Here is a 22,836-nt window from a genome sequence, read left to right as displayed (position 1 = left end):
CCTTTGGTAAATCAAACAGCGAATATTGATTTCTACCCTATTTTGCTCTGTTTCTGTGACTCGAGGGTTTTCCACAGGAGTGTTTTATAGAAAGGACGGATTGTTCTGGATGCCACGTTGCTCAGAAAAGGAGTAGAGAGCAAAAGACACAAGGTTACGCTCGGTTATGGCCATAGGAAAAGGATGGGGAGGAGGGTGGCTTTTGGAGGGGGTGAGCTTGTTTGTTGTAGTATGGATTAGATAACTAGTACAAGTAGGGGCAAGAATACAGATTAGGGTTTTTGTTAATGATTTATCAGTCCAGGGCCCTGCTACAGTTACACACATTCTGGGAAAATCTGGGGCAGAGAAACTGAATGAGAAACACTCTTCCCTCCTTCTACTACTGTGGAGTTGCCATTGAGCAAGGCACTTACACCCAAACTGTCCCGGTGGAGCTGGACTGGGCAGCTTCTGGATGTGAATTTATCTGTCAAACTTTGTCTATCTAACCTACTGTATAATTTCATTGTCTTTGCATCAGCCCTTTAAGGATTTCTTGTTTCTCGAGAGATTGGACTAATGTGAAATGTTTTTCCTATACAAAGTATGAGATATTTGTGCAAAAGCGAAAACACGTACTCACAAATATGTATCCATTTGTACAAATCATTTGCACACTCATTTAAATGACAATTTACAAGACACAAGTTGAGAGATATTTGTATGTGGGTAGTAAAACACATTTCTATTCCATTTCTGTGTGTATTATGATCCATAAATACACAGTTGTAAATAATATATTGAGTCTGTAAAATGTATGTATTTGTTTGCAAATTAAAAAATAATGTGTCAATGAATGTGCAATATAATGAACTGTTTGAGTGTGAAGCAGGATGGTGCTGATTTATTTGTCCCGTCAGTGGACAAATACATTTAAAAAAATATATAGTCTTCCACTTTTTGACCACAGAGCAGCTTCACTAGAGAAGGTTACTCACTCACTTTCCCCATCTAAATGATCCCAAACAGTCTGGGGAGTCAAACTGGCAACCTTCAGGTTACAACAATGTTTCTCTGAGGCCTTGAGGCCACCACCATTGACAGGGTTAGGAGTTGGACTTGTATAATGTTTAGATAAGAGTGTAAGAGAAAGTATTAATGCCAGTGTTACCTTGTACATGTCCTCATATTTCAAAAAGAGGACGTTTGAGTCCATACGATGTTCCCAGAATTCCTGAACATGTTCAAACCAGGAGCCATATCCCACTACAAGAGGGAAACAGACAGAGAGATACGGAAACAGAGTTAGGAAACTTACAGTAGACGGAGACAAAACAGTGCATGAAGCTCGGTGAACTGCACCAGATGAAAGGTCGCCGTGTCCCAGCCCTCCGGTACTTACGCTTGTCGTTCATGAAGCGCCGGCAGAACTCCTGGAAGGTTCCCCGGTAGCTCATGGTCCTGAGAGAGCGGTGGAACTGGTAGTACGACACCACCAGGTCCTTAGGGTTACGCGCCATGTAGATCACCTACAGGGGAACCACAGCCACACCACCCAGTATGGTTAGATACGTAATGTTAACACCTCATGTGATGCTGCTGCTGTAGTACAACGTTGTAAATTTTGGTTGGTTTTGTGTTTTTATTAGAACTGATGGTTTATGTCCCTTATAGGCTGCAGATTGGCGTTTTAGTTATACAAACATTCCTCACTGGAGGCAGAAATAATTTTACTGGTCGAGTTAAACCTCAGTGGGCGGAGCTAAAGAACCACAGTTTATCAGAGTGCAAGTTAGCTAACTGGCAAACTTGAATGGTAAAGAAGGAACTCTGGTCAAAATATAAATAACAAATGAGTTCTTTTGTTTCATTTATTCATGACCATTGGAAGGTCAACAGGCTAGGTAATTAGCTTACCTAGATAGCTACAGGCTAGTATTGCTGGGATTGCATTTTTTCAGTTAGCAGCAGAGTACCTCTCTTACCTCTTCAGGTTCAGGTTACTTAGCCTTTCTGTGTTTCTTTGGCTCCGCCCACTGAGGTTTAACTCAACCAATGAGATTATTTCTGCCTCCAGAGCAGCTCTGCCTCTGAGAAATGTTAACTAACTAAAACTCCACTGCTTAAAGGTTGAGCCAGTTTTATGAGACTTTAATGAGATTCAAAAACCATGCTAAATTTTCAAAAATTCATGGTCATCAATCTGAAAATAATAATAGTTTATCTAAATTCTTGCAGAGAGAATCCATTCTACGTCTGCGGTTGAAACTCAGCTGATTTAAGTAGTGAAAAGCCACGGCTGACAAAGCTACTCTGGCACTGTCCCGTCTGTGTGCTGACCTTGGCCTCTCCGTTGTGCATGGCTGTGGGGAGGAAGTGGTAGGGCAGATGGCTTTTGATCAGACGAGGGGACGTCAGCTCCTGGGGAAACACAATGGAGTCATCAATATAATCATCAGTCAATCACTAAACTACAGTCATTCACTTACTACTCATGCAGACTGTCCTGGCACTGCCAGGTGCTCTCTTATCCACTCACAAGCACACACACACACACACAAAAACATACACATAATCTCTGGCTCCATTTCTTGGAGTTTTTGATGTACTTCTTCTCTGGTGTTTTTACAATATTACCTCCGCCAAGGAGGAATATGTTTTGTTTTTGTTGTAGTTTGAGTTTGAGTTTACAGCCTGTGGTCCCTTCAAAACACTATAGCCCAATCTTTAAAACCATTGAGGCTGATGAAAAATATTTAATTTAATTTCCACTAATGCTTTTTCATTAGTTGTTCAAAAGTTGGTCAAAGCCCAGCAACGGACCTGTCCAGAGAGTCTCCCTGCCTTCTGCCAAATGTACCCTGAAAGTTATTATGTAGGAAGAGGAAATGAATAAATCAATGAATGAGCATTATAGCCTAATCGTAACCCGGCATCAGTTACAATACCTGTATGATGTCTAGGCCAGGTTGGGGATACTCCAAGACGGGCAGCTGCTCATCGATGTTCATAAGGCCGATCTCGTCTGGGTCTGCTCCCTGGCTCACTAGATACACTACCTCCTGCAGTAGACTGGTACCTACGAGGAGAGACAAGGAGAGACAAGGAGAGACAAGGAGAGACAAGGAGAGACAAGGGACGATGACAAACCAGAGCAGGCAGAGGACAAGAAGGAAAGTGGGACAGAGAAAGTGGCATAGCTGTATGTGCAGGAGAAGCACTATAACAGCATTCAAGTGATATATAAGCAGTATCTATTGCATTGTTGTACTGTTTTGAATAGGAAAGAGGGTGGTGCAAGTATAAGAGAGCGCCTGTGGTCAGCAAAACCCTTCTCTGGATATTAAACAGATTGTTTTTGTCTTGTATTAAATCACATCTGGGAGCTTCCAAGTACAACTACAGTCTTCCACTTTTGGCCACCAAGCAGCTCAGGTTTAAGTGCCTTGCTCAAGGGCAACTCAGCTGTATTTGTTGAGGGAAGAGAGAAGGGTTACTCATTTATTTTCCCCTCCTAGCTCTTCCCAGGCAGTCTGGGGATTCAAACTGGCAACCTTCCAGTCCCAAGCCTGCTTCTCTAGCCATTGGGAAGGGGGAGGAGAGAGTGAGAGTTGCAAGTATAAGGAAAAGCAATGAATAACGAGTAAACATGTCATCCCCGACAAATGATGTAGGCAGTAGGCGCCCCTTAGGCCGAACAGTAACACCATGCATCATCTCTCCAAGTTTCATTAAAATCAGACCGGTGGTGTAGCAGTTGTGGTCTTTCTAACATTGAAATTTTGTCCTTTAATTATAGCGCCTCAAGCGGGCCAATCAGTGTAAGAACACAGTGCCAAAATGCATCATCCCTCCAAGTTTCATCAAAATCGGGCCAGTGGTGTCTGAGATATCTGGGACAAAAAAATATGACAACATGGAAGAAATACATGTCTGTAATACAGTAATACAGTATCTGCTTCATCATAATACTGTTTCTGTTGGTCTTGCTGTTGTTCACGTTGTGTTAACCACTCCTTTAGTTTCTTGCTTGTCTTTCTTTGTCATGCCAATGTTCTCAGCGGTGGCCCTGTGACTCATTTTGGTTTGCAGATGTGCCCTGAATCTGCCTATCCAATCCAACACACATATCACAAGAAAATGAAGCCTGGAGGCTGATATCAGATACAATCATTAACCCACAATGTAAGACTAAACTTGAACATCAGTTGGATTCTAGTAGAGGGAATGGTAAAATCTCAGTGTCGTATCGGTGACTCTGATCAATATCCGCACCAGGAGCATGCCCATGCACTCCTGCAGAAAACAGTGTGTGTTGGAGGAAGACTGATGGCTCAGTGAATGAAGAAGATGCCTATCGTTGCCAGCAAAGCTGTACAGTCTGTGTCTGGCCCTCAGGCTGGACACATGCTGGCAGTGAATCCAAATGATTCATGATAAGGGCTTAAAGTAAGCTATTGTCAGTTTCCTGAGAAAACCTTATAGCTGCAAAAAGTCCAATTTCACGAATCGAAAAGAAACGTAATTCCTCATTAGTATCAGTTATATGCTATATCATGCATTCTGCATTCTGAAAGGGTTTATGATTTGTCCCAGTTTTTCCCGTGAAAGACAACATGAGCCGCAGCTTAAACTCTCAAATATGAAGTTGAAGGTAAAAGGATTTGACTCTATCAGCCAATCAACCCTTGATGGGTTTTATTCCAAAATGAGATATCCACCATTTGAAAAAATTGACACCTACTCTTACAAAATTACTGCTGGCATGAAAGAAAGTACTTTGCTGGCAAAATAGTTGCATTTTTAAGATACAATAATCTGTGTTTTTTTTTATACTGACTGATGAATTTAAATGAGTAGAATTTGTCCAAAATGGATATTCTACTTTCTCACCCCGGTGAAGAGCAGATCTTTATTTTACAGTTGCAAATTGTGCTCTGCTATTGTTTTCACTCACTAGAAAAAAACATGAACCATGAAGACTAAATTCCCCTTATGGGACAATAAAGTTTTGAACTGAACTGAACTGAAGGGCTACAGTAGGCTACACATGCAAGTTACATGGGGACGCCATTTTGGTTCTACAGGGTGTTCAGGATGTTTAAATGCACTTCATTTTCATTTGACAGGAATCCCATTTATCAATTCTGTCAAAGAGAGTGCACAGCCTGCATCCAGAGAGGAAGATGTTCTCACCTCTGAGCTTCTGATTAAACTGTCGGTCAGTGATGGACACAGTGGCTCAGGGCCAGTGTGTGTGTGTGTGTGTGTGTGTGTGTGTAGATGTACTGCCTGCAGAGAGAAACACTCAGAGGTTCTCTCTCTCCCTCCTCTCTCTCTCATTTCAAAGGTATCTGCTCTCTTATGAGGAGGCAAATTCATTCAGTGCTCTAAATCATTACTAATTTGTATTTTTGAGGAAGAAACACCATTTCTCATCCTTCTTGGATTACAGAATAGCGCTAATCCCATTGGCCAAGGTTGGCATGCGTGAGCCAATGGCATCGCGGCTGTACCGAAGCCCGACCATGTGGCCTGCCATGTGCTTCCTTTGCCTCTGCATCAGTTGGCAACAGACACGCCAACGCCGAGCAGAAGGAAGGAGATAAGAGAGAGGGAGAGCTGAAAGCGCCAGTCGCTTTTTAAACTGCCTTTTTACCTTGGAGGTTTTCTCTCCTGAGCACATGCAGCTGCTGTCAGGTGGAAACCTCCCTGCATCTCCAAAATGTCAACTTGTCAGAAACAAAGAAAAACAGCCTTGTTTTTAGCTGGACCTCCATGCATTTTTCAGTTTATTTTACAGGTTTTGAAAGGTTTTCATCAGCCTGGGGCTCGTAGAACTCTCTCAATCCCATAGAGGAGGATGTAATCCTTCAGTTTAAGTTAAAACTATCAAAACTGGAGAAACAAAGTTTTCATCTGACAACGAGTTGTACACAACACTCATGTGTGATCATGAAAAACAATGAAAGCTGTGTGATGGATGGGAAGTGAGAAAGTACATCATGTTCAGATCGGGCATTCATGTTTTTTTATATAAACACGCCGAAACACTCCAAATCCTGCAGGGAAAACTATTATTCTTCTATGAAAGCGTGCATTCTTGGCATCTTCCACTGTGCAACCGCCTTGGGTCGGCCTGCCAAGACGGTTTTATTGGGTACTTCCAGTTCTGGCGACCCAAGCAGAAGTCATGGATTCAGAATGTCAGCCTGACAAAAACACTCTTGATAAGAGACCAGCATCCCCTCGCATGTCTGGCTCCTGCAGACAGACTCTATCTGTTGTTTAGAAGCTGATATGTGGGTTTGTCTGTGTTCGCTGTGAGCCATTTCACAAACTGGCCATGAAACTGTTCATGATGTTGGTTGACTCAGGCGCTTCCCTTTAACTAAGTAAGAGATGTCTGAATTTAAAGTTCAGAGCCATCACATTTTACAAAATGTTGCATTATTTGTTATCATAAAATCATAATAGGAAATGTAACTGGCATCAGAAAGTCTTATAATAACATCACAATGGCTTTAAAGTAATGCTTCCATAACCAGCAATACAAAAATCTAATCTAATCGAATCTAATCTCATCTAAATCTAATCTACCCACCTACAAAATGATTGATAGCACAAATATCACAATAAATTACGGTACTTTTTAACAGACAGTGGGTAACTTGGGTCCAGGGTTGACAAAATAACACTATTACAGGCCGGAACCTCTGTCTTTATACACTTAACTATTTATATAAAATGATGATAATGATTAATTTTTCCCCACACAATGACATGAAATGACATCTGCATCTGTCCCTCCTTCAAACACAATATCTCAGGTGATTTCTCAGACACAGCCGGCCTGATTTGGATGAAACTTGGTGGGATGATGCATTTTGAGACTGTGTTCTGGTGTTTAAAAAGCTACAGTGATTGGTCTGATGGGGGCACTATAATTAAAGGTCAACATTTTTAAGAGAAGGTACAAAGAGCGCTGCACTGTCCATAAAAAATGAATGCTGGTGTCAAAAAAAACAGGGAAAATAACACATAAATAACTCATAATATCTCAGACAATTATGGTCCGATTTTGACACAACTTGGAGAGAAGAGGCATCTTGTTACTGATTGGCCCGAGGGATCCGTGCTTACATGTTTTCAAAATGGATGTAAGGTTTTGGAAATTAATCCTTAATATCTACCCTCCAGTTTATCTCATAATATTCATACTCTGTCTTCTCTCCTCAGTCACAGTGAAAGGAGAGTGTGCCAGCAGAGTGTAATTTAATCTTGTCTGAGGCCGGTGAGCTGAAGGCCTCTGGCTGCTGTGAAATGGGAGGCTGCCAGCACAGAACTACTGCTTACAGGACAAAATCTTAACAGCAAGTTTCACGGTCTACTACACACAGGAGAAGCTGCATGGCTCCACAGTTTTCTCTCACAGTGTCATATGACAGAGCAGCTGGCGTAGTGCGATGCAGCAAGATTCACCTACTAACAACACCTCATCGGCATGCAAATATTCAAGCATTTATCCTGTTGAATAGCTGTTAATTGTTCTAATCAAGCCTGCATGCTATCTGACTGTGGCCTTCTCTCATCCTTTTGCTGCTTTGGCTCTTTGATCAAAATGGAAGCAGATGCAGGGATGTAATGGAGGCTGAACCCACCTTTTTACATGCAGGATAGAGTTTACCCATGATTTTCAGGCTGATATACATCTTTAGGTCATAAATTCATAGGATACGATATAGTAAGGAGTATCAAACTGCAGTAAGTTAAATGAGAGGGTCTCCTAAGGGAAAATGGCATAAATTAATGATTATCTGAAAGTATAATTGATTGATTTAGTTCATATATGTGGTTGTTTGCCTTATATTTACCAACTGGAGGTCATAGTCACCTTTTTATTTACCACTACATCACTGATGCAGATGTTGCTATCATGCAATGCTGCTGGGTCTCTGAGTCAGGAACTGCTGAAGAATTTAGTATAAACTGAATATTTCAAGGAGAGGTGTGTGTGTCTTCTTTCCGAAAGGTTTATTAAACGAGCACAGATGCACGGAGAGAAGAAAAGACACACGCTGGTGGCAAGTTCTTTTGTTCTCTAAGTCAGATGAGAACATCTAGGGTTTTTTTTCCATAGTGATAAACACACACAGGGAGCGGGAAACATGAAAAGGCATTCTGGAGCATTCACCTGTCTTTGAATGGATAAGGACCAGGCACAAAGTCTTGGTAAAATACATAAAAAAGTTACAGCAGCACTAAGGAGTAGAAAGGAATGAAAAAGATAACATAGGAGTGTAGAATGTGGAATGCAGAGTGAAACTTCTAAATAAAACATATATGGACATTTCTCTCACAGGAACTAAAAGATATTATCCATAAAAATAAAATCCCTTTTCCCTTTTGCATGTACTGAGCTTCAGCTGCCCATCGGTCACGTGACCAGACCCACCCAGCACACAGTGGGCACCGTGCACGTCATGCAGCCTGCATGCAGCAGCGCTGCGCAACGACAGTCTGAATGTAAACATTAACTTGCATCTCCGTCTATTTAGTGCAGATAAAGCTGCAGGTGGTTTGATGGCGTTGAGCAATAGAATGAATGAGGCCATGCAGGCGTGATGCGGGATAATTAATGCAATAGAGGCATTAATCGATTTACTTATCAGCCTCTGTTTGTTGACATCTGATTAGTGTCTGTCGATGAAATAGGCTAAGCTACTTCTTGCAAAAGGTGGAGGCCTTTAAAATGTAGCCTAGTAATGCTGCACAAGCGCAATAAAAACACACATATTAGATAACTGTGAGCCTGTGAGTTTTAATATGAAGGATGACCTGATTCGTGACTTTAAAACACCAATTATAATCAGTATGACCTATAAGCGATGCATTATTAACTGTAGAATGAGAGGTAGGCGATAAATTATGGCCTAGCCTGGTCGCTTTATTCTGTTCTGTTCTATTCTGTTCTGTTTTGTTGCTCTGCATACATCTCTGCTACCATCAGATGAATGCAGTGCGTATTGTTGCCATTAGATCAGATGAAACTTTAATGATCGGCGGTGGGTAAATGCAGCGGAGAGCAGGAAAACACCCGGGGACCAGACAGAACAGAGGGGGATCTACCTGACTTGGGATAGGTGACGATCCATATGTCACTACTTCTGAGGGAGAAGTTGGCAATCTCCTCCATCTTCCCTCTGCAGAAGGGCGGGAGCCGCACTCCATCAAACTCGAAGTATTTGCTCTCAAACTCGATCGGCGTGCTCGGCGTGTCTGCCTCGCTCTCGGCCATCCTCGACACCGACACCGAGATTAAAAAAAGAAAGGATTTTAAAATCAATCGCGAGCTGGTGGTGATGATGATGATGATGATGGTATAAGACTGTTTCGGATGTTTAGGCTTGCTTCGGATGCTACTGCTGGCGAATGAGTTGACCTTCAGCCAATCACGCAGGAGAGAAGTGATGTAATGCGCGCGCACGCCCTCAGCATCAGGACCACTCTCGCCGTTCCCGAGGATGCGCGCGCCCACGCTTTTGTAGGAATATTACACATTACATCTCTACTTTAAGCAAAATCACTATTGATTTATAGTGAATTTGTAGTGAACTTAATGTACATGATATTTTTTATCTCCTATGGTATAACATACTAATATTCCTATAATATTTCTGTAGAAGATTATAGTGTCTCTGGTACTCAAAATTGAGTTAGTGACCTTATCATAGTTCATGATATTTTTATCTTTTATGGTATCATTATAATTTTACCTCAGGATATTATAGTCTCTAATTTTGTTGGCATATTGGTCTAATGATCTTCTAAAATGCATTATAAGAATTTACTATAGTTCTTTTTCGTGATGGCATTTCGTTTTTTGGCATTTAGCTGATGCTCTTATCCACAGTGACTTACAAGGAACCTACAATTCCTAAATCACCAACATTACAAGCAATCAATATTAATCAGTGATGTGGTAAATAAAAAGATGGGTAAACCTTAACCTGCAGACTGTGATTATCAAAAGGCAAACAACCACCAATGTAAAAAGCCAACTAACCCAAATCAACCAGTTTAACAGAAAAACATTAATTTAGGACTATGCTTTCCCCTACAAGACCCTGTCCTCATAGAGCCTAACATGCAGCACTTTGAAACAGTTTACTAGGATGAATACTCTGAATTTAGGTCATAACAGATGTCAGCCTGAACAGGAGTGTAAACTCTGTCTAACCCGAACTGAGTTAAGTGGGTTTACAGCCCTGATAGACAGAAGTGCAAGGGCCAAAGAAACAGTGAGCACAGTATGTTCTATATTTCTGTGTCCCCAGAATTACCATGTGGGAATATTGCAGATACTGTAAATGATCGGTAAAGAAATAGGAGTGGTAAGTTTGTTTTTTTATTTTTATTTTATCAGGGTTTTGTTTTTTGTTATTTTTTATTTTGTTTCCTGCGTCAGTCGAATCATGACTTCACTGCGCTTCATCCAGCCCTCTACTGCTGATTGGCTCTCATGGAGAAAGGGGAAGTGACAGCGATGCCGCTCAGCCAATCAGGCGCCCCGTAAATTATGTTGCCTTTAAGTTCTCCTCGTAAATCCCATTTCAAGTCTCGAAGTCCTAAATATGAGATCAATCAGCCACTCATAAGGCAGAATGAAGAGGAGAAAGTCTGCATCAGGCATGAAAATTACATTTTAGTCAATTTATTAACCAAAAATTGTTGTATATGCATGACCACAGAAAGTTAAAGTAATACTAATAATTTAAACATAATGTCAAACAACAACACAGGCCTACATAATAATAAAATACATACCTTTTGCAATCAGTTGTTGACATCACCTCCATACCTTCTGACCCATAAATGTTTTGTTTTCCTATCGCTGGCTTTTTAAATTGTAAACCAACGTTTTAAAACATTTCAAGGGATTACAAAGATTTACTTGTCATTTATTAAGCGCATTTCCCTCACGCTACTTTCATTCTGCAGTGGCAAAACAGCAACACACACCGAAGACAAAACGAGGACACACTACTAGGGGAAACACCTTTGTACACTTCGGAATTCTGAAATTTCCGACAGCACCTGAAGGCAGCATTATCGTTCCAGACACTTCCCCATATAGAACCAGTTGTTTACCTGTAGCTCCGCCAGTCAGCTGCGCTCATCGTTGGAAGACTGATGACTGTGTGATCTTTCCACAGCAGCGGCACACAGTCAGCGATCTGTCCCGACCCGAGGCTCCCCAGCCGGGGCATGTCCCGGCATGTTTGACCTGAACGGAGGATGGAACCTGTCTTTCGCCGGTTGCGGGTTCCTGGGGATTTACCACATCGGAGTGGCCAGCTGTCTGCTGGAGAAAGCGCCGTACCTCGTCCAGGGGGCCAGCCGGGTGTACGGGGCCTCGGCCGGCGCCCTCACCGCCTCGGTGCTCGCCAGCCAAGCCTCCATAAGTAAGACAACATGTAACGTTACGGGCCGGGGAGCCTGAGGTTTTACGCACGCTTTTACGCAGCAGTTGAGGATTTCCAGAAGTCCTCTCTTTTACAAAAATAGATTTCACATACAGGCCTGCTTCACAATATGGGTTAGAGATATGGTGTAAAATGTATTTATTCATATAGAGTTAGCCAAAACATATCCTGGATTTACTTTCAGTTACGTTTTCAAAGGTTTTACATAGGAGGACAATGCACAAATACATTTTTGGCTATTTTATGTATATTTTCAAACATATCACTAACCATATTCTGAAGTGAATGTGAAACAGGCCTGTATATGTTTCTAATATGGGTTCACTTGTTATCTTGTGTAAGTTCAAATTGGAGTTGTGATGATAATGCTTTAAATATTCCAAGCAACTTATCGCCATACATAGATACTTTTCTTAAGAATATGTTTAGAAATAAGTTTCAACATATTAAAAAAAAATAGACCAAAAATGTATTTATGCATGTAGAGCTGCCAAAATACATTCTGGATGTACTTTCAGATATGTTTCCATATCTGAAACATAGGAGGGCAATGCAATCCAGTGTTCAGTTGAATGTCATGTACATGTACAATACACTTTTGCCATTTTTTTAAAAACATTTTCAAACATATCTCTGAAACATATTCTGGAGTCAGTGTGAAATATATGTATTTTTTGCAATATGGGTTCATTTGGTGTCTTCTGTAAGTTCAGTTATTAGAGTTATAGTGATAATATTTTCAATATTCCAATCTACTTATCACCAAACATAGATGGTTGAATTTTAATATCTCTGTACAAGATTAGATGTAACCTATATTTATTTGGCCGCTATCCAAAGTGAGGGACAACAATGCTTAACCAAATGCCTCTAAATACAGTAAGATCTGACCATCTATCAGAAGCAGACAGCTGAGCTTAACAGAGAGGGTTCAAGGGTCGAAAATGACTTTAATGTATATGTGTATCTGTTTGAGTTTGGGAATGAAACCAACATGCCCGGTCTCGCCGTGGAAAGCATGAGTCAGCAAGAGATTCGGTCGAACGTTTCGCTTTCTCGTTTTTCTTGCTTTCTCTCCCGTGCATAAGCAATCATAAAAAGTGACATGATGTCACCGGGAAGCCGGGGACACGCGTGAGTTGGAGATCGACCTGTGCCTTTGGAACCAATGGGAAACACAGGGGCTCCGTATTCGACAGTGAGCTCACCCTTCACAGTTCACTGTTGGTCACTGACTCATGCTGACTTCTGTGAATAAGTCAGCATCTTTTCATTGGCTGTAGATTGACTGGGAATTTCAAAGTCCTGTCTCCCCTAAGTCCCTCTCTCTCTCTCTCTCTCTCTCTCTTTCTCTCTCTCCCTCTCTCTCTCCTAGCTAAGTGCTGTGAAGATGTGATCGAGGTGGCGAAGGAGGCCAGGAAGAGGAACCTGGGCCCCCTCCACCCCTCCTTCAACCTGGTCAAGGTGCTGAAGTCGGGCCTGAACCGCGACCTGCCCGCCGACGCCCACACCCTGGCCTCGGGCCGGCTGTGCGTCTCCCTCACCCAGGTGTCCGACGGGGAGAACGTCTTGGTGTCCGACTTCAGCTCCAAAGAAGAACTCATCCAGGTATTTCTCTTGGTTTATGTCATGGGCGTCTGTAGTTTATTATCTGGAGGGGCGGACTGGGCTGCTGTTAAGAGAGATGCATGCCACAGGACATGGATTTGTTCTGGTTTAAGCCTGTGCTCTGTCTGTCCGCAGGCCCTGGTCTGTAGCTGCTTCATCCCCATCTACTGCGGCCTGATTCCTCCGTCCTTCAGAGGAGTGGTAGGTGTCTCTGGTTGAATTCCCCCATCAACATTCTAGCTTTGGTTTCCCTTTGGCCGCACAATTCATCGTAGATAATCATATATAGCCATTTTATGTTTCCACGATTAATAGTCATGTCATTTGGCGATATTGAAGTGTTTGTTAAAGGTGTGGTAGCCTGTATCTTACATTACATGTGACCTGTCACAACCATTGAATGGGCAACATGCAGCCATGTGACAAAACAAAAGTTAAGATGGAGAAGCAGGTAGCTCCAGTGGGAAAGAAAGAGAGAAACCTTACATAGGCCGTCTTTGGAAAAACGCAGCGTTAGAGAGGAAAATCCTTCTCTTGAGTCTGAACATGAAAATGTTTTAGCTCCTGAAAGTGGATTATTATCTGTCATTTGGAGAATCAGAATCAGACATTTTTTTATTGCCATGCAACAGATGGTTGATAGGAATTTGTCTTGGTGTTATATAAACAGCAACAACAACAACAACAGCAACAACGGCGACAACAACAATACACACCTTGTCGCCATAGACCGGCACCATTTATGAGATACTTTGTTTTTAAACCAGATGACAGTAACAAGTACAGATTCTATGCAAAGTTTGCCTTAGGGTTATAGTTGCGCCCCAAAGTAATAAAGTAGTAATTTATGTATTATTTGAATTTTGTAAAATAAGATCCAGAATGAATAAGAGTCAAAACAAGACTTTCCAGCTGCTGCTACTTTGAGAAACACTGCACTGATAAAAAGTGAAGATAAATGTTAGAAAGTAATTTTGTTTCCTGAAACAGAACCAAATAATCACGATTGATAATTGTTATCACAATTAGCAAAATAATCTGTATTACCATTTTTCCCATAATTGTGCAGCCCTAGTTTCTGTCTCCACTTTTGCCTTCACTTTGACTTATCAGCTGCTATTGGACTTTGACGGTGAACAGGAGGGGTGACTGACTTTATCTAAAAATTGTGCAACGGTGTGTGTGTGTGTGTATCTGTTTCTCTGTTTGCCAGCAGTAGTCAATCCGTGCGTAGACCTACTTCCTATTTCCTTTGGCAGGTCAGGCAGAATCATAACTAAATCCACCAGATTGGATGCGAACACTTGGGACCAGAGTCCAGGCAGAAAGAGTCACTGGGGCAGAAGAGAGAGAGAGACAATCCTCTGAAACACGTGCCGCATTCGAGCCTGGACTCTCTCTCTCTCTCTCTCTGCCTCTCTGTGGTCTTCTAACTGTATTTCACACACTCTGAATGGAGGCTGTTGTCCGGGTCTCTCTGATGACTGGAGACAAAGTTCAACCTAAAGACCACAGTGCATACAGTCTGTCCTATAAGTAGCTGCAGGATTCAGTTTTACAGTCGGCTATTTAGAGAAGTCCCTCCGCTGCGGGGCTTGGTAATGAATTCTGTACATTGTGTACTTTTCACTTCCTAGATCTCTCGCTGGCTTAAAGCCTCCTTCAGCTGACTCATTACCTCTGTGCCTCAATGTGCATTAACTCTGCACATATTGGCACGTTTTCCTCTGGACTAATACCATAGGGGAGAATAGACTAACACTAGGAATAATAGTCTAAAATAAAACTTAATTTGTGTAACGTTTGCTTTTCTAAAACAAAGTTCTTCACAATCAAAACAAACAGAAGACACAAGCATAGTGTGAATCTCAATATACACATTTCCTTATCTTTCCCTCTAGTTCCCCATTGACCTATATTTCATCAGACTGCCCTTTCAAACAGGAAAACAAAACACAGAGGCTGCATTTTTTTCACCCATTTTGTCGTCTGCCAGTGTCTGTGCCACGCCGAATGGGATTTCAGAGCTGGCATCTAGAATAAGGTTAATTCCCCCTCTATGACATTTTAAGCGCATTAAATCAGAAAGCCTTCCTTTCATTTTCTGATCGGACCTTGAAATGAGACCGAGACCGAAATGAGAGCGTTTCATTACATAAAAGTGTCACAATGGATAAACTGTCTAGAATTAATGTCACTCATGCCTACAAAGATGTTAGTGTTGGAGAGATGTAACGATTTGAGATGGTGTTTTTTTTTTTTTTCTGAAATGTCTCGTGTGAGATGCCTTAACTCCAAAATTTGTAAATACAAATAACCGCTTGTGTCGAGTTAGGGGCGTCGCATGAGTAAAAAAAAAAACAGACAATATCCCATTTATTTCAGTGAGACCTATGTGTGGACAGATGACATGGACAGCTGGGGACAAGCTTTGGAAATTAGCAGTAGTTATAAATGCATTACATTTGAAAATCGTTCTACAATTCTCTATGTATATTGTATCTGTGCCTGTTAAATAAAATCAATAAAAATAGAAAATGCATTGCCCAATCCGTCAAAAAAGTTTAAACTTGCTGAACTTTTGAGAGAGCGCAGCTAAACATCATCTGCTAACGGACTATATCAGCCAATGAAATTTATACCAACTGCTTCAAAAGGTTTGGAGCCCCGCCCACAACGACGCAGCCTAGCTGGTTTCAATGCAGACTTGTTTCTGAATTTGACGGATGCCAAATGTCCCAAGGGATGAAATCTCTTCACTAACTCAATCTCTTCCTCTGTAGCGTTACGTGGACGGGGGCATCAGCAACAACCTCCCCCAGTCGGAGCTGAAGAACACCATCACCATCTCTCCGTTTTCGGGCGAGAGCGACATCTGTCCCCGGGACAACTCCACCAGCTTCCACGAGCTGCGCTTCACCAACACCAGCATCCGGATGAACCTGGGCAACATGTACCGCCTCAGCAGGGCCTTGTTCCCACCAGAACCCAAGGTAGGGACTCTAGAGGGTGCGATCAAAAAGATGAAGACCGATGACTTTTAAAGTGTTTGACAAGAATAACAGTAAACACGTCTTCCCCCACGAATGATAAAGTCCTCGTCTGGGCCAATCAGTAACAAATATGTCACCTTGTTTTGATCTGTAATTGTAGTTCCCCCTTAGGCCAATCAGTGTCATTTTGAATGCTGCATCATTTCCCCAAGTTTTGTCAAAATCAGTCTTGAGATATTGCGCATGACACATGGATGAGCGAACAAATGATGTAGTGCCCCCCCTCCCTTGGGGCTGATCAGTGTTATTTTGCAATTTGTAATTTTGAAAGTGTGAAAACGCAGTGGTGAGATGCATCATTCCCCCGAGTTTCAGCAAAATCCAACAAGTAAACAAACATTGTAGCGCCCTCCTTAGGCTCCTTATCAGAGCAAAATGAGATGCACCATTCCCTTAAGTTTCATGAAAATCCAATCAGTGGCATCTTAAGATATCGTTGTCGGCCCCTTAACACCTCAAACCACTTGCGGCACTACTTTTTTGTTTCCCCTTCTCCGTTTCCTCCACTCTCCCCTTTACCTGTCAGTTATCAGTAGAAGCTCGGTGTACTTTTGGTTCTTTTTCCCCTATTGTGATTTTATCCCATGTTTCCCCTCATTGTTCCCTCTTGTTGCGATGACGTTAGGTAACCTTTCAGATGAGGTGACCTTCGACCCTGCTGGGGTAGATCTCTTTTGCTGTGTTGTTATTGTACAGCCTGCCTCCTCACCACTCCCCTCACGTGTGTGTGTGGGGTGTTGTGCCGTCTGGACCGCAAGATTATGTCATTCGGTTCGCAAATCTCTGTGTGTTCTTACGACATTCTTGGAACGAGGAACTGCCTCTCCGTACCACACAACCTAAAAACCGCAGGGAAATTAATCTGCTCATACGCACTCAAGCCGCACACACACACACACCATAATGACGTTTAATCAGCCCATACTAACTACTCACTACAAACACACACGCATCTTGGCTCATGCATTACCGATGTAGAAATACAAAGAATTTGAACATCAAATAACGGAGCGAACTGTGTATTCTGACCTGCGACCCCTAGTCAGACTGTTTCGGCCAATGCGGGAGCTGTAAGAACCTCTGCTGATGTCAGTGCTGCCTCTTTTACTGAAACGTTTGCACTTGTGCAATAACAAACTGACCATGAGGATGCGGTGGCACCACAGTGACAGGGACGGGACATGTCATTAACCGATAAGATGATGATTCTCTTATAGATTTCTAAGTTATATAATGAAAAGATCTGCTGTTGACTTTCTATCAGACATTGATACTGAATAAAGTATGTCAGGTGCATCTCTTCATATCACCTCCCTGCTTGGTGCTTTGCCAAGAACTATAAACAGATTATAGAGTGTAATCTAAGGAAAACATGGAAATGGCAGCACTCCAAAAGACATAAAAAAAAAATGTTAAAGAAATATCTATGAAAAACAGAAGAGTGGCAGCGCTCCAAGACTTTTAAGAAGTCTTTCTTAAACTATTCTGTAAGTAGACTTCTTTTAAAAGTCTTTCGGGGCGCAGACATTCCCGTAATTTCCGTGGATTTTCCATGGTTTTTTTTTTCAGAAGTCATGGATATTTCTTTTTCGTGCACTTTATTGATTCAGTGTCTTTCTCACACAAGATTTACTTCTTTCTTTCGCTAGGTAATGGCAGAGATGTGTCAGAACGGTTACAAGGACGCTCTGCGGTTCCTTGAAGACAACAGTGAGTATCTTAGTATTATGATGACTCTCCAATAATGTATCATTTTGTAATTACATATCATACCCAGTTGCGTTTTATCCCTATCGGCCTCTTATCTCTACATCGCCGTTATAAATAGCTCAACCTTTGCAACACGTTGAGTGATGTCATGTTTGTGACGGCAGACCTGCTGCTGCTGGAGCGTCCGACCGCCGGCCCCGCCCTCTCGGAGGCCCCGCCCACCTGCTGCTGCAAACACACTGAAACCACGAAGGAGTGGGTGCTGCGGCGGCTCCACCTGCTGCGCAAGCAACACTGGTGGCTGGACGAGCAGATCGACCTGCCAACGCACATCAAGAAAGGTGGGAGGTCGTCTCAGACTCTCTTGGCTTTGAGGAAAGTTTCTGCACATTAATGTCACTGGGGCAATAAATTCGTTTTTTTTACTGCTCCATAGCACAAAATGGCCATCATTTATCTGCGGGGGCTTGATAGGGTTTTTGATCAATACCAGTGACTCAACGATTTCTCTACCAAATGCTGAGATTTCGGGCTTTCAAGTCACTTTCCGGCCTGTACTGTTTTGGAACAAAGAGTCCCCACACACTGAAATAAAAAAAACAACACTCCCAATTAGGGCTGATCAATAATTAAATATTATCATTTATTGTTTTTCAGTGGAACCATATCATGATGATATAATGATATTGTCATATTGTGATACACAATTCTGCTGTCTAAATTGATGATAACAAGCAAAGTATATTTAAAAACTATTATATTTAAAAACTGAGACAAAATGAGGTATGAAATATTTTATTTGAGTTTTTTTGACATCACACCTAACATTACCATGCAGTTCAATGCAATGAACATCAGCTTGATTATTCAATGTGATTTTGCACATGTAAGCCATATTATCATATATATCCATATAAAAACATTCCTTACTTAATCACCCAACTTTACTGCCAATCCCCCGTGATTGCTATGAGCAAGCGACCAGCAAGACGTTTCAGCTACAAAGCATAAAAAGCCTTGTCCTCAAGCCAGAAATGCAAATGACAAAGCAGTATTATTATTCCAGTATTTTGCATGGTGATATATCACCTCTTCACCAGACGTTTTTATTGGATCTCCACTCTAATTAGCTATCTCACTCGTCTCTATGTGAAATCGTTTGTGGCAAGCTCTGCCACAGACTTGTGTAGGAGGAGATAAGTTCTATCAATGTTGCTGCAATTCCTACTGGTCGCCAATAGAGGTCGGAGGTCATATATTACGCAATGCCCCTTTAACTGATATCTTTATAATGATGTAATTATGCCAGCTGGTGACTTATCCTGGTTTCTGTGTGTGTGTCAGTTTTCTGTGAAGCTTGCCAAGACAAGCCCGGCCTGTACGCCAAGGTGTCGGAGATGCTGCCGATGAGAGTGGCCTCCTACATGCTCATGCCCTACACACTTCCAGTCCAGTCGGCCTACTCAGTGGCCCAGAGGTGAGTGTAGTCCCACACACACACACACACACACACACACACACACAGCCCGCATTTGGTAGTGTTCCCAGCAAGGAGTGGCAGTGCTGTCGGCTTCAAACAAGCAAGACTGCACTCGTTAACCTACAACAAACCTAAAAAGTGCCAGTGTAATCATATGCAGAGTTTCCTGGCTTAACTAACAATTAATGCATTACACCGAGACTCCCTCTAGTGGTCAAGATATAGAAGTACATGGCTAAGACTGTGTGTCCACCAGGAACTTAGCTTTACAGCACTGGTTTCTTCTTTTCCCCATTATTTTCAGGGATAAGAGTGAGATCTGAGATCATAGCAAGTTTTTAGCGCCCAGAGCGACAACAGAAGTTACAATATTTCAGTTTTAAGCAAAAGCGCACCGCACTTCACAAACCACTTTACACACATCCCACATTTACATTTAGGGCTGCAAGCTAAAACTGCCGTGCCTTGTGGCCGCAGCAGCTACCAGTTCTCACCTGTACCTTGACAGTCTGTAATTCCCGCTCTGTCCCGCCCCAGGTTTGTGGAGTGGATCCCCGAGGTGCCAGCTGATGTGCGCTGGCTGTTTGGGGTGGCGGGCGACGTTTACCGACAGACCTGGAGAGGAGCAACAGCAAACCCCAACAGGTAAGAGATGACTGGGGATGGGACAATAACCAGTATTACTACCAGTGGTGGGTAGAGTACTGGAAATCTATTACTCCCATAAAAAATGACTCAAGTAAAAGTGAAAATTACCATTTGAAAAACCTACTCAAGTAAAAGTAAAAAAGTACCTGGTTAATAAATTACTCAAAGTACAAGTTACTTTCCATTTTAATATTTTTTAGGGTGTGCGGGCCAGTGCAAAATAATGAAAAAACAGCACTTGTTGATAAAACTTTCTTAGCCCTTTATAAAACAGAATATAAGTCTGTTTGAAATGAATGAAACAAACAAGTAAGCGTCCGTGTGTTCGACTCCACAGTGAGCCGTACCTGAGGAAGTGCCTGAGCCTGCCCCCGTCTGCAGAGAGCGACGGACGCATGGAGAGAGACAAGCTCCCGGCTCTCTCCGCCCTGGACCTGCACAGCAACTACTGGGAAATCCCCAACTCTACCTCCTCCTCCTCCTCCTCCTCTTCCTCGTCCCAGCACCCCCCTCCCAGCGCCCCCCTCACACCCAGCCCCTGCTTCTTTGTCGGCTCGCGGGATGAACCCCCCAGTCAGTGAAAAGACACGGGACCGGGCGCTTTTATGACGTTGCGGTCAGATCCCAGCTCTCTCCCGCTCCTGATCAGTCCTGACGTCTGGTTAGAGGAGATCTGTGAGGAGCTGATTGATGGATGACAGTAATTTGACAGATGAGATCGAACTTATGAATCCATGTGGTTGAACCAATGGCCGATGGTTTTGTTTGTGTTAAGGACACAGTGACGTCTCTGACTCTGAACACTCCAGGCTGCACCGAGTGCGTTGTGTTTTAATGAGTGCTGACAGTGTCACTACTCGCTCAGGATGTTTTATGACCTGTTTTATCATGTGACACAGCAACGTGTCTAGTTTTACCAACTAACTACAACTCGACCTACCTAGTTGTCTGTATTAAATTCGTTCAAATGTAGCATTCATTCCTCATTCCAGTGCACCAGCTTTATCTTTGACAAATGGAAGTATGTGCTGATATAACTTTACTGAATCAAGTCTGTTGTTTCTTCTCAAGTGCCTCTCTCTGTCTGTCTGTTTGTCTTCTTCATCATGTCTGTTGATCGTCACGGTTACGCGATACCCCCAGGTGCCAATAGAAGGTGATGTAGTGCAACTTCTGGCGGCCATATTGGAGGTCCTGAGCTCTTGTGAACTGCCGGTTGCATTTCTAAACATACAACTTCATCTCAACAGAATTTAACAGACAGGGTTAATCCCTGTGCTGTTTTTTGACAGGGAACTGTTCATTTCCCACTGATAAATCTGATCCATTTTGTGTTTAGTCAGCTTGTTAGCGAGCAAACCAAAGTATCTGGTCAACCATCACTGTCTGGTAAATACATCTGTGCACTAGGTAACGTAGCTCCTAGAAGCTAGCGTTAGCAGCGGCTAGTAGTTGCATGTTAACATTGGTTGTTTTGCTAAATTAGCTTGCTGGCTAGCTAGCTAGCTAACAATACCAATATCTGGCTGTTTGTTCAGGCAGAAACTTTTGGTTCAGGTTAACTGAGCTGACAAGACAGTTTACTGTGTCACAGCAACTTAAATTTGGAAACAAATCTTTTTTATGAGACCATTTACTTGACCATTTACATCATTCACTTGACCTAGACCAACACCACAACAATCTTTTTCAAGCATCCTTCTTTTTTTAGTCCAGTTTTTATATATTTAGCCATTATTTGTGCATTAGGCCTAAGTCAGTTCTCTAATGGACCTCCATGATGGTGCCAGATGTGGTTGTTTGGAGATTTGTGACACAACTGCAAAGCCTCTATTGGTTTCATTGTTTCGTTTGACTTAAAATTGCCAAATTGAAACACTGATGCCACCCAGACCTATACTGCAACAGTGTTACTGCAAGGTGCAGCACTGAAAATGTCTGCAGTGTGGCATCTACATCTCTGTATGTCAATGTTATCAGTGCACATTCCCTGACCTTCAACTTGTGAACCTATTTTTCTTGTCACTTATCACTTGAATATAATTATTTGTTCATACACTGTGATATTCTGTTTTAAAATTAAACAATTTCAAAATTTGGTCTGGTGTTTTTTGTGGAGTGGAGACGTCTAAGTTGTTATTCCAAGTTCAATAATTACTATTTAATAAGAACGAGGCACTTGGACCTGAGGGATCTTGATGGTCCTAAGTCATTAAGAGCTTTGTATACAAGTAAAAGAACTTTAAAATCGATTCTAAAAGACACTGGGAGCCAGTGCAGTGTAGCTAAAACCGGAGTGATATGCTCTCGCTTCCTTGTTTTTGTCAAAAGTCTAGCTGCAGAGTTCTGGATAAGCTGAAGCCTCTCAATAGACTTTTTAGCGAGGCCGGTACAAGGGGCATTGCAGTAGTCCAGGCTGCTTGTAACAAACTTTCTGGGTTAGGAAGGCCCGTTTGTAAATATTTCTAAGATGAAAGAATGCTGTTCTGTGAAAGAATGCTGTTATATCAGGATTTCACTCTTTTCTGGATGTGCCCTTCTCAAATATCCTCTCCTGTCTAAAACAAAAAAGGAAAATGTGATACTTTTATTTCCTTACATGTGAGGAGTAATGTCAGCTACATGTAATGAGTGATTTCCTGCAATAATTACCAGTTGAGATTAGAAACAAACACATTTGTTCTTCACCCATGCTTGCACAATCAGTAGGGGCAGCTGCATCAAACTGTGGCAGGTGGTAGGTTTGAATCCCGGACCAGCTGGTGAAATCTGGACAGGGAAAGAGAACATATAAGAAACACTCTCCTCTCCCTCAGAAACTGCTCTAGGTGCCCTTGAGCAAGGCACCCAACTCCCAGTTGTTCCAGTC

General features: G+C 42.3%; 2 protein-coding genes across 2 annotated transcripts in view; one reads left to right on the top strand and one right to left on the bottom strand.

The window, feature by feature from the left end:
- Positions 1–9,280, bottom strand: part of sult4a1 (sulfotransferase family 4A, member 1) — a 14,858-nt gene extending 5,578 nt beyond the window's left edge. Inside the window, exons 1-5 of the mRNA XM_071910115.2 lie at positions 9,112–9,280; positions 2,931–3,061; positions 2,323–2,403; positions 1,385–1,511; positions 1,154–1,248 (exon numbers count right to left, since the gene is read on the bottom strand). Of these exons, the coding sequence (XP_071766216.1) occupies positions 1,154–1,248; positions 1,385–1,511; positions 2,323–2,403; positions 2,931–3,061; positions 9,112–9,280 (603 nt within the window). The remainder of the gene's footprint in view (positions 1–1,153; positions 1,249–1,384; positions 1,512–2,322; positions 2,404–2,930; positions 3,062–9,111) is intronic.
- A 1,883-nt stretch (positions 9,281–11,163) lies between these two features.
- Positions 11,164–22,093, top strand: pnpla3 (patatin-like phospholipase domain containing 3). The gene is made up of 9 exons (XM_071910100.2): positions 11,164–11,447; positions 12,844–13,076; positions 13,212–13,277; positions 15,860–16,069; positions 17,779–17,839; positions 18,004–18,180; positions 19,184–19,316; positions 19,857–19,964; positions 20,305–22,093. The coding sequence occupies exons 1-9, from the start codon at positions 11,261–11,263 to the stop codon at positions 20,546–20,548; spliced, it is 1,419 nt and encodes a 472-aa protein (XP_071766201.2). The 5' UTR covers positions 11,164–11,260; the 3' UTR covers positions 20,549–22,093.
- Positions 22,094–22,836: the final 743 nt, after the last annotated feature.

Source organism: Centroberyx gerrardi, chromosome 24 (genome assembly GCF_048128805.1).
Source record: "Centroberyx gerrardi isolate f3 chromosome 24, fCenGer3.hap1.cur.20231027, whole genome shotgun sequence".
NCBI lineage: Eukaryota > Metazoa > Chordata > Actinopteri > Beryciformes > Berycidae > Centroberyx > Centroberyx gerrardi.
This window is presented reverse-complemented; position numbering and strand designations above follow the sequence as displayed.

Bases quoted from the DNA above. Each gene is read 5' to 3' on its own strand.
- pnpla3 (XM_071910100.2), top strand. From the start codon at position 11,261: ATGTTTGACCTGAACGGAGGATGGAACCTGTCTTTCGCCGGTTGCGGG. The intron at 19,317-19,856 runs GTGAGTGTAGTC...GTCCCGCCCCAG, and splicing joins GCCTACTCAGTGGCCCAGAG to GTTTGTGGAGTGGATCCCCG. The intron at 19,965-20,304 runs GTAAGAGATGAC...TCGACTCCACAG, and splicing joins GCAACAGCAAACCCCAACAG to TGAGCCGTACCTGAGGAAGT.